General features: G+C 45.6%; 1 protein-coding gene across 3 annotated transcripts in view; it reads right to left on the bottom strand.

Moving 5' to 3' along the window:
- LOC126475389 (F-box/LRR-repeat protein 2) overlaps positions 1-12,395 on the bottom strand; it is a 710,612-nt gene that overhangs the window by 104,343 nt on the left and 593,874 nt on the right. For all 3 annotated transcript variants that reach the window (XM_050103215.1, XM_050103217.1, XM_050103216.1), the window contains one exon: positions 2,790-2,907. In XM_050103215.1, coding sequence (XP_049959172.1) covers positions 2,790-2,907 — 118 coding nt within the window. The remainder of the gene's footprint in view (positions 1-2,789; positions 2,908-12,395) is intronic.

The following is a 12,395-nucleotide window of genomic DNA, read 5'->3' as shown; positions in this document are numbered from 1 at the left end:
ATTTCAGAGTGAGCATCAGACAACGTTGGACTGAAACAGAGTAAAGGAATACAACAGAAGACGAATGGGTAGCTTTGCGAGATGAAATAAGGAAGGCAGCAGTGGATCACATTTTTAAAACCACAAAGCAAAAGTAGTATTATCCAGGGATAACTCAGGAGATATTGAATTTAACTGATGAAAGGAGAAAATATAAAAATGTTTAAATGAAGCAGGCGAATGGGAATGCAGACGTATAAAAAATGAGATTGACAGTAAGTGCAAAATGAGTAAGCAGGAATGGCTAGACGACAAATGTAAGGCTGTAGAAGCTAACATTATTAGGGTTCAAATGGTTCAAATGGCTCTGAGCACTATGGGACTCAACTGCTGAGGTCATTAGTCCCCTAGAACTTAGAACTAGTTAAACCTAACTAACCTAAGGACATCACAAACATCCATGCCCGAGGCAGGATTCGAACCTGCGACCGTAGCGGTCTTGCGGTTCCAGACTGCAGCGCCTTTAACCGCACGGCCACTTCGGCCGGCCATTATTAGGGGAAAGATGGATGCAGCCAATAGCAAAACTAAAGGGACCTTTGGAGGAAAGAGAAACTGCTGTATGAAAACCACGAGCTGAGATGGCAAGTCAGTACTAAGCAAAAAAGTGACAAGTGAAAGGGGGGAGGAATACACAGAGGATCTATACAATGGGAACAAACTTGAGGCCAATATTACGGAAAGAGAGTAAGTAAGTGAAGCTGAGAATGGAGGTATGATACTGTGAGAAACAATTTGACAGACCTCAGTGGAAACACGGCCCCTGGAGTCCACGATATTCCCGCACAATTACTGAGATCCTTGAGAGAGTCAGCCATGACAAAACTATTCTTCATGGCGTGCAAGATATCTTGTTGTTGTTGTTCTTGTTGTTGTGGTCTTCAGTCCTGAGACTGGTTTGATGCAGCTCTCCATGCTACTCTATCCTGAGCAAGCTTCTTCACCTCCCAGTACCTACTGCAACCTACATCCTTCTGAATCTGTTTAGTGTATTCATCTCTTGTCTCCCTCTACGATTTTTACCCTCCACGCTGCCCTCCAACACTAAATTTGTGATCCCTTGATGCCTCAGAACATGTCCTACCAACCGATCCCTTCTTCTAGTCAAGTTGTGACACAAACTTCTCTTCTCCCCAATCCTATTCAACACATCCTCAGTAGTTATATGATCTACCCATCTAATCTTCAGCAATCGTCTGTAGCACCACATTTCGAAAGCTTCTATTCTCTTCTTGTCCAAACTATTTATCGTCCATGTTTCACTTCCATACATGGCTACACTCCATACAAATACTTTCAGAAACGACTTCCTGACACTTAAATCTATACTCAATGTTAATAAATTTCTCTATTTCAGAAACGCTTTCCTTGCCATTGCCAGTCTACATTTTATATCCTCCCTACTTCGACCATCATCAGTTATTTTGCTCCCCAAATAGCAAAACTCCTTTACTACTTTAAGTGACTCATTTCCTAATCTAATTCCCTCAGCGTCACCCGACTTAATTCGACTACATTCCATTATCCTCGTTTTGCTTTTGTTGATGTTCATCTTATACCCTCCTTTCATGACACTGTCCATTCCGTTCAACTGCTCTTCCAAGTCCTTTGCTGTCTCTGACAGAATTACAATGTCATCGGCGAACCTCAAAGTTTTTATTTCTTCTCCATGGATTTTAATACCTACTCCGAATTTTTCTTTTGTTTCCTTCACTGCTTACTCAATATACAGATTGAATAACACCGGGGATAGGCTACAACCTTGTCTCACTCCCTTCCCAACCACTGCTTCCCTTTCATGCCCCTCGACTCTTATAACTGCCATTTGGTTTCTGTACAAATTGTAAATAGCCTTTCGCTCCCTGTATTTTACCCCTGCCACCTTCAGAATTTGAAAGATATCTTAGGCGGCGGAAATGCCCTCAATCTCTATGAAAAAAGTAATAATTCCAGTTCCAAAGGAGGCAGGTGCTAACAGGTGTGAATATTATCGAACCATAAGTCGCAGTTGGAAAATATTGACACAAATTATTTGTGCAGGGTGATTCAGTTACTCCTACCAACGTCGTTTTATGCAGCTCGCGATATTATGTCTGGTCTTCATAAACAACGTTCGAGATTTTTATAAATTTTTCGCTCACTACGCGCGAACTATTAGTCATACAGAAAAAATGAACAGGACCTTTTTATAGGAAATTTAATGTAGCTGTAGTCTGTACAGGGGTATGTTTTGTATGGAGACCATGATTTTCCAGTTATTCAAGAAAAACATACGAATGTGATCTTCAAACCCACCTATACCCCCCCCCCCCCCTCTCATACCTCTCCAGTCAGGACTTCTAGTAAGCTGTTCGTGGCTCTCCCTCCCATCACTGCACAAATATTTCCTACTACTCGAAGTATTCCCGATATTCGACCTTTTTTGGACTCACTTTCTGAAAACAACAGGTATTTTCCTTTCACTCACTATTTTAATTTAAAATTATAATCTAGTTTGGTCTGGGTCTTAGAAATTCTGTCTGTATATGCAGCTACGCGTTTCATGGATGACTCAGGCGATATTGAATTTAACTGACGAAAGGAGAAAATATAAAAATGGTGTAAATAAAGCGGGCGAAAGGGAATACAGGCGCATAAAAAATGAAATTGACAGGAAGTGCAAAATGAGTAAGCAGGAATGCGATGTATTTTGGGGTGACACGAGGATCATCAGACAGGCTAAAAACTGTGATTTTCTTTGGTTTACGTACCTATTAGGTGTAGGATTTCCAAGCCATTGATGAAGTTGTATATTTTCCTCATGAAACCCTCCATGAAGATCACTTCCGAAAGGCAGATGCACATGTACCTGAGTTTTGTAGGGAATGCCTAAAAAAGAGAAAACAATTTTTAAAACAGTTTTCAGTTTCAGACAAATTTCCAACTACATTACTTGCGATCTTTCAAACATCTGAATGGGTTTCTCAGAATTTGTATATTTTTTTTAATAGTAAGTAGGCCCTATAACGACGGCAACATAAAAGGGCTATATCTTTTCACAAAGTGCTATTAATAATTACTGAAATGAAATTGCCACCTCCATAATAGCTCTCAGTAAAAGAAGCACTACACTAGATGAAAATATTGACAAATAACACAATATTAATTATAGCGCAGTAGTCTTATCGTAGCAGCAAGGATGATGTATGTCATTTCATCGAATCAGTTTTAATTTTCCTCCACCACCATACTCCACGGACATTACATTTCGATTGTGAGTGGAACAGGAGCCTCTTTTCGATGTGATCGGTCGGGGACCTGAATCGCTACCCTCCCGAATATGAGTCTAATGTCTTGGCATTACGCCAAGTGGCTGGATTGATCGGACAGAGTGGGCAGATTCATAGGATCACTGTTTACGAAATTTATGTTGATTACTACACACATCAAAAAATGTTTTCATTACTCCGGTTCCCGGAACTCCTAAAGATAGATGTTGACTGTGGATATTTTATCACAGACACAGTCCCTTTGCCTGTTTAGGTATGTCACTAAACCCGCCCAAAGATGTAAACAAGCATGCATGAGCTGTGCCTATTAGACGGAGAGGGTCCGACAGTCGATCAGTTCCAGTCATTCCACCAGGAAAGAGGTACATGGTTCGTGTTGTCTGTAGTTCAACCATACCTAGAGGGTCAATACCGTGGTTCGATCGCGTCCACATTGTTACTTTGTGCCAGGAAGGGCTCTCAACAGGGGAAGTGTCCAGGCGTCTAGGAATGAACCACAGCGATGTTGTTCGGCATGGAGGAGATACAGAGACAGGAACTGTCGATGACATGCCTCACTCAGGCCGCCCAAGGGCTACTACTGGAGTGGATGAGCGCTACCTACGGATTATGGCTCGGAGAAACCAGCAACTCCACCATGTTGAATAATGCTATTCGTGCAGCCATAGGACGTCGTGTTAACGACTCAAACCGTGTGCAATAGGCTGCATGATGCGCAAATTCACTCCCGACGTCCATGGCGAGGTCCATCTTTGCAACCACGACACCATGCAGCGCGGTGCAGATGGGCCCAACAACATGTCGAATGGACCGCTTAGGATTGACATCAAGTTCTGTTCACCGATGAGTATCGCATATGCCTTAAACCAGACAATCGTCGGATACTTGTTTGGAGGCTACCCGGTCAGGCTGAACGCCTTAGACACACCGCCCAGCCAGTGCAGTAAGGTGGAGGTTCCCTTCTGTTTCGGGGTTGCATTATGTGCGGCCGACGTACGCCGATGGTGCTCATGGAAGGCGACATAACGGCTGTACAATACGTGAATCCCATCCTCCGACCGATAGTACAACCATATCGGCAGCATATTGTCAAGGCATTCGTTCTTCACGGACGACAATTCGCGCCCCCATCGTGCACATCTTGTGAATGACTTCTTTCAGAATAACGACATCGCTCTACTAGAGTGGCCAGCATGATCTCCAGACATGAACCCTAGCGAACATGCTTGGGATAGATTGAAAAGGGCTGTTTATGGACGACGTGACCCACCAACCACTCTGAGGGATGTATGCCGAATCGCCATTGAGGACTGGGACAATCTGGACCAACAGTGTCTTGATGAACTTGTGGATAGTAAGCCACAACGAATACAGGCAAGCATCAATGTAAGAGGACGTGCTGCTGGCTATTAGAGGTACCGGTGTGTACAGGAATCTACATCTACATTTATACTCGCAAGCCACCCAACGGTGTGTGGCGGAGGGCACTTTACGTGCCACTGTCATTACCTCCCTTTCCTGTTCCAGTCGCGTATGGTTCGCGGGAAGAACGACTATCTAAAAGCCTCCGTGCGCACTCTAATCTCTCTAATTTTACATTCGTGATCTCCTCGGGAGGTATAAGTAGGGGGAAGCAATATATTCGATACCTCATCCAGAAACGCACCCTCTCGAAACCTGGCGAGCAATCTACACCGCGATGCAGAGCGCCTCTCTTGCAGAGTCTGCCACTTGAGTTTATTAAACATCTCCGTAATGCTATCACGGTTACCAAATAACCCTGTGACGAAACGCGCCGCTCTTCTTTGGATCTTCTCTATCTCCTCCGTCAAACCGATCTGGACCACCACCTCTGAAGGCCTCGCTGTATGGTGGTACAATATGCAATTCATGAGCAATAAAAAGGACAGACCTGATGTTAATGTTGACCTCTATTCCAGTTTTCTGTGCAGGTTCCGAACTCTCGGAATTGAGTCGATGAAAAACATCTTTTGATGTGTATATATAACAGACTTTTGGTCTCCAAAATCGTACTAATAAGCGAGCTTAAAATTTGGTCCATAATTCTTAAAGAACAATTTGGTTTCAACGATGTTGGTCTCTAGTGCGACCGACGACCCTTACTGGAAGCGGCATTTTTCAGCACTTGGAGTGCTTACTTGTTGCAGTAACCTACGAAATACCATTACTGAAATGACCCATTACTGAAACGGGAGCGAAATGTTTGGTGTAATCTATATAGAATCATACAGATATCGCATCGGCCCTAATTTAAAAATGTATACATCTTCGATAAAACGGTATTTTCAAAAACAGGAAAGAACGTATTTTTACTCTGTTGCCAAGCAATCAATATGAGACCTACCTTGGAAGTAAATTTAAAGGTTCTCTGTTGAGTTTGGAACTGTATGAGGGATGAACTGAACTTCACCTGTGAGGACTGTTTGGGAGGCTCCGTTGATGGATTCGTGTCTCGAGCCAGAATTTCTTTCGCACACGTGTCAATCTCTTCATCTCAGGATAGTACTTGAACTAACGTCAAAAAATGCTTCAAATGGTTGAGAGCACTATGTGACTTAACTTCTGAGGTCATCAGTCCCCTAGAACTTAGAAGTACTTAAACGGTCGGCCGGAGTGGCCGTGCGGTTCTAGGCGCTACAGTCTCGAACCGAGCGACCACTACGGTCGCAGGTTCGAATACTGCCTCGGGCATGGATGTGTGTGATATCCTTAGGTTAGTTAGGTTTAATTAGTTCTAAGTTCTAGGCGACTGATGACCTCAGAAGTTAAGTCGCATAGTGCTCAGAGCTATTTGAACCAAGTACTTAAACCTAACTAATCTAAGGACATCATAAACATCCATGCCCGAGGCAGGATTCGAACCTGCAACCGTAGCGGTCGCGCAGTTCCAGACAGTAGTGCCCAGAACCGCTCGGCCACTCCGGCTGGCGTTGAACTAACGTCCTCAATTCTTTATTATATATATTCGAATCTCTACCTCCCCCTATTGTTTTTGACACCTACAGCTTCCTTTAGTACCATTGAATTATTTTAATGATGTTTTAGACACCGTCCTCTCATTGTGTCCCGTCTTCTAGCCAGTGTTTTTAAATACGAGGGCTATTCGGAAAATAAGGTCCGATCGGAAGCGGTATTGGAAACCACTATGAAAACCCGATTAAGTTTTGCACACGTGTATTGGGTTGTGTCCTTAGTGTGCCAGTCAGTCGCGTCAAGTCACCCTTTTCAGTTCTGAACAAATAGTGAAGACGTAAAGGTACCTAGAAAATATTGTCTCCCAGCAGGTATGAGGGCCTCGTGAGAGGATACGCCTGATGTCATGCAGCCCACATAACATAGCTCTCATGCGTTTCCTCCTTCATGACAATTCTTTGCTGCACTCTACAGGGGCAATGAAGAGACAGCGTTTTCGATGGGAAGTGTTTGATCGCCCACAACACAGTCCGTAGCTGGCTCCTTCTGAGAGTCATCTCTGCTTACATGAATCGCTGGCTATGAAGACAACATTTTGGAACAGACATCGAGCTGTAGACCAGTGTAGAGAATTAGCGGAAAGCACAGGGGGCTGTCTTCTATGACGAGGGTATTGGAAAGTTGATACAACGCTACGACAAATGTCTATGTCGGAGCAGGAACTATGTAGAGATATAGCTGGAAGGTGTAGCTAATTGTCGTAAATAAAACATAAAAAAATGGTTCAAATGGCTCTGAGCACTATGGGACTCAACTGCTGAGGTCATTAGTCCCCTAGAACTTAGAACTAGTTAAACCTAACTAACCTAAGGACATCACAAACATCCATGCCCGAGGCAGGATTCGAACCTGCGACCGTAGCGGTCTTGCGGTTCCAGACTGCAGCGCCTTTAACCGCACGGCCACTTCGGCCGGCAAATAAAACATATTTCAATTTTTACAGTGGCTTCCATTTCCCGAGTCATCGGACATTACTTTCCGAATAGCCCTCATGTTTCTTTCCTCGCCTATTCTGTGGAGAATAACGTCATTATTAGTTCACTCATTTTGAGCATTCTTCTGTAACACCACATCTCAAAGGCTTCGACTCTCTTCGGGTCCTCCCTCGGGCATGGGTGTGTGTGTTTGCCCTTAAAATAATTTAGGTTAAGTAGTGTGTAAGCTTAGAGACTGATGACCTTAGCGGTTAAGTCCCATAAGATTTCACATATATTTGAACATTTTTTTCTTCTTTTCCGGTGCCCCCACAGTCCGTGGTTCACTGTATGCAATTCCATGGTACGGACGTACATTCTCAGAAATTTCCTCCTCAAATTAAGGCCTGTGTAGGACACTAGCAAATTTCTTTTAGTGATAAGTATCTTCTTTTTCCGTAGTAGTCTGCTTCTGAAACCCTTCTCTCTCCGTTGGCCGTTATGTGTTTTTTTACTTCCAAATTAGCAGAGATCCTTCAATTCACTTATTACATAGTTCCTAGTTTTGACGCTAAATTTATAGTCAATCTCATATTTGCCACTATAATTATTTTCATCTTTATTTGGCTCAATCTTACTCTATAGTCTGCGCTCAACAGACTGTTCATTCAATTGGCAGCTTCTACACTGAAGAGCCAAAGAAACTGGTACACTTGCCCAATATCGTGTAAAGCCCCACGCAAGCACGCAGAAGTGCCGCAACATTACGTGGCATGGACTCCACTAAAGTCTGAAGTAGTGCTGGGGGGAATTGACACCTTGAATCTTGCAGGGCCGTCCGTAAATCCGTAACAGCACGAGGAGGTCGATATCTCCACTGAACAGCACGTTGCAAGGCCTCCGAAATATGCTCAATAATGTTCATTTCTGAGGAGTTTGGTGGCCAGCGGAATAGTTTAAATTCAGAAGAGTGTTCCTGGAGCCACTCTGTAGCAATTCTGGACGTGTGAGGTATCGCACTGGACTGCTGGAATTGCCCAAGTGCGTCGGAATGAAAAATGGATATGAATGGATGCAGGTGATCAGACAGGATGCTTACGTACGTGTCACCTGTAAGAGTCGTATCTAGACGTTTCAGGGGCCCCATATCACTCCAACTGCACATGCCCCACACCATTACAGAGCCTCCACTAGCTTGAACAGTCTCCTGATGACATGCAGGGTCCATGAATTCTTGAGGTTGTCTCCATACCCGTACACGTCCATCCACTCGATACAATTTGGAACGAGACTCGTCCGACCTGGCAATATGTTTCCAATCATCAACAGTCCTACGTCGGTGTTGATGGGCCAAGGCGAGGCATAAAGCTTTGTGTCGTGCAGTCAGCAAGGGTACACGAGTGGGCCTTCGGCTCCGAAAGCCCATATCGATGATGTTTCGTTGAATGGTTCGGACGCTGACACTTGCTGAAGATCCAGCATTGAAATCTACAGCAATTTGCGGAAGGGTTGCACTTCTATCACGCTGAACGATTCTCTTCAGTCGTCGATGGTCCCGTTCTTCAAATGGCTCTGAGCACTATGGGACTTAACTTCTGTGGTCATCAGTCCCCTGCCGGCCGAAGTGGCCGTGCGGTTAAAGGCGCTGCAGTCTGGAACCGCAAGACCGCTACGGTCGCAGGTTCGAATCCTGCCTCGGGCATGGATGTTTGTGATGTCCTGAGGTTAGTTAGGTTTAACTAGTTCTAAGTTCTAGGGGACTAATGACCTCAGCAGTTGAGTCCCATAGTGCTCAGAGCCATTTGAACCATTTTTGAACCATCAGTCCCCTAGAACTTAGAACTACTTAAACCTAACTAACCTAAGGACATCACACACATCCATGCCCGAGGCAGGATTTGAACCTGCGACCGTAGCAATCCCGCGGTTCCGGAGGTCCCGTTCTTGCAGCATCTTTTTCCGGCTGCAGCGATGTCGGAGATTTGATGTTTTACTGGATTCGTGATATCCACGGTACGCTCGTGAAATAGTAGTACGGGAAAGTCACCACTTCACCGCTACCTCGGATATGCTGTGTCCCATCACTCGTGCTCCAACTAGAACACCACGTTCAAACTCCCTTAAATCTTGATAACCTGCCATTGTTGCAGAAGTAACCGATATAACAACTGCTCCAGACACGTGTTCTCTTACATAGGCATTGCCGACCGCAATGCCGTATGCCGCCTGTTTACATACCTCTGTATTTGAATATATCAATTTCTTCGGCGCTTCAGTGTATAGTTCTTGCTCACTTTCACCGGCGATAGCAATGTCTTCACAAATGTTTTTTTCCGGCAGCTGTGGCCGAGCGGTTCTAGGCGCTTCAGTCCGGACCCGCGCTGCTACTACTGTCACAGGTTCGAATCCTGCCTCGGGCATGGATGTGTGTCATGTCCTTAGGATAGTTAGGTTTAAGTAGTTCTAAGTTCTAGGGGACTGATGACCTCAGAGGTTAAGTCCCATAGTGCTTAGAGCCATTTGAACCATTTTTGAACAAATACTGTTATTGACATCATTCCACTCTGAGTTTTAATCTCACTCCTAATTCTTTTTTCTTAGAGCCGTCAATGCTTCTTTGATGAACAGCTTGAACAGTGGAGAAAAAACACTGCGTCCCTTCCCTTCGCCCTCCCAGCACATCTCTGTTGGTGCTCCATCCTCATTGTTTCCTCGTGGTTCTTCTATGTACTGTATACTAGATCAGAAAACCGACGATCCCGGGTATTTATTTATTCGAATCTTCTATTAGTTCATCTCGTCTTCCCTCCTCCCTCTGTCCATCTCCTCCCTTCCTTTCTCTCTGTGCATTTCCTACTCCCCTAGCTCTGTCTATGTCCTCCTCTTACTGTCTGTGTCTATCTTCTCCTTCCCCTTCGCTGTCTGTCAATCTCCTCATCCTCTCTTCTCTCTCAACCCTATCACACTTACCCCAATAGGAGGCTGGTGGCTCTTACCCCTACGGTATTTCTTTCCACATTGTAACTAACATATGTGCCAAATTTATTTGAAATCGTTCCAAGGGTGTAGGATGAACTTTTTACCCGCAGTTCTAATGGCTCTAAGCACTATGGGATTTAACATCTGAGGTCATCAGTCCTCTATACTTAGAACTACTTAAACTGAACTAACCTAAGGACAATCACACACATCCATACCCGAGGCAGGATTCGAACCTGCGACGGTAGCAGCAGCGCGGTTCCGGACTGAAGTGCCTAGAACCGCTCGGTCACATCGGCCGGCAATACTGACAATGAGCAGGTCTCTCTCCACAAATCTACTAATCTTCTCACGCAGATATGTCACTGCCACCTCATAATAGATCTAAGTTCTCTGACAACAGTGTGGCTCAAAACAGTTCTAGCTGTCATTTTTTAATTTTTTAATTTGTAATAGCTTTGAGTAATTTCATATATACACTCCTGGAAATTGAAATAAGAACACCGTGATTTCTTTGTCCCAGGAAGGGGAAACTTTATTGACACATTCCTGGGGTCAGATACATTACATGATCACACTGACAGAACCACAGGCACATAGAAACAGGCAACAGAGCATGCACAATGTCGGCACTAGTACAGTGTATATCCACCTTTCGCAGCAATGCAGGCTGCTATTCTCCCATGGAGACGATCGTAGAGATGCTGGATGTAGTCCTGTGGAACGGCTTGCCATGCCATTTCCACCTGGCGCCTCAGTTGGACCAGCGTTCGTGCTGGACGTGCAGACCGCGTGAGACGACGCTTCATCCAGTCCCAAACATGCTCAATGGGGGACAGATCCGGAGATCTTGCTGGCCAGGGTAGTTGACTTACACCTTCTAGAGCACGTTGGGTGGCACGGGATACATGCGGACGTGCATTGTCCTGTTGGAACAGCAAGTTCCCTTGCCGGTCTAGGAATGGTAGAACGATGGGTTCGATGACGGTTTGGATGTACCGTGCACTATTCAGTGTCCCCTCGACGATCACCAGTGGTGTACGGCCAGTGTAGGAGATCGCTCCCCACACCATGATGCCGGGTGTTGGCCCTGTGTGCCTCGGTCGTATGCAGTCCTGATTGTGGCGCTCACCTGCACGGCGCCAAACACGCATACGACCGTCATTGGCACCAAGGCAGAAGCGACTCTCATCGCTGAAGACGACACGTCTCCATTCGTCCCTCCATTCACACCTGTCGCGACACCACTGGAGGCGGGCTGCACGATGTTGGGGCGTGAGCGGAAGACGGCCTAACGGTGTGCAGGACCGTAGCCCAGCTTCATGGAGACGGTTGCGAATGGTCCTCGCCGATACCCCAAGAGCAACAGTGTCCCTAATTTGCTGGGAAGTGGCGGTGCGGTCCCTTACGGCACTGCGTAGGATCCTACGGTCTTGGCGTGCATCCGTGCGTCGCTGCGGTCCGGTCCCAGGTCGACGGGCACGTGCACCTTCCGCCGACCACTGGCGACAACATCGATGCACTGTGGAGACCTCACGCCCCACGTGTTGAGCAATTCGGCGGTACGTCCACCCGGCCTCCCGCATGCCCACTATACGCCCTCGCTCAAATTCCGTCAACTGCACATACGGTTCACGTCCACGCTGTCGCGGCATGCTACCAGTGTTAAAGACTGCGATGGAGCTCCGTATGCCACGGCAAACTGGCTGACACTGACGGCGGCGGTGCACAAATGCTGCGCAGCTAGCGCCATTCGACGTCCAACACCGCGGTTCCTGGTGTGTCCGCTGTGCCGTGCGTGTGATCATTGCTTGTACAGCCCTCTCGCAGTGTCCGGAGCAAGTATGGTGGGTCTGACACACCGGTGTCAATGTGTTCTTTTTTCCATTTCCAGGAGTGTATATAACAACATTGTACTTCCTAGATCTAAGTTTTCCGTCAAATATGTGAACCAAAAATTTCATAATGTGTGTCAAGAAATGTCGCAGTCTATAATAGCTTTTTAAATTTCTATATATACAACACCTTTGCACTTCCTGTGGCTAAGTTCTTTGCCCAGAACTTACGAGTTTCTGTGTGAGCAACATCCTTACATCTGCTACATGGAAGTTCTTTGACCACAGCCAACATGCTTGTATGTAAACATAGTGTAGTGCACATCATAATAGTGTAATATGAAGCTATACCTGATATATGGACG

The sequence above is a fragment of the Schistocerca serialis genome, chromosome 4, assembly GCF_023864345.2.
Source record: "Schistocerca serialis cubense isolate TAMUIC-IGC-003099 chromosome 4, iqSchSeri2.2, whole genome shotgun sequence".
In the NCBI taxonomy this organism is placed as follows: domain Eukaryota; kingdom Metazoa; phylum Arthropoda; class Insecta; order Orthoptera; family Acrididae; genus Schistocerca; species Schistocerca serialis.
The sequence above is the reverse complement of the archived record's forward strand: the minus strand, read 5'-3'. Positions and strand labels throughout refer to the sequence as shown.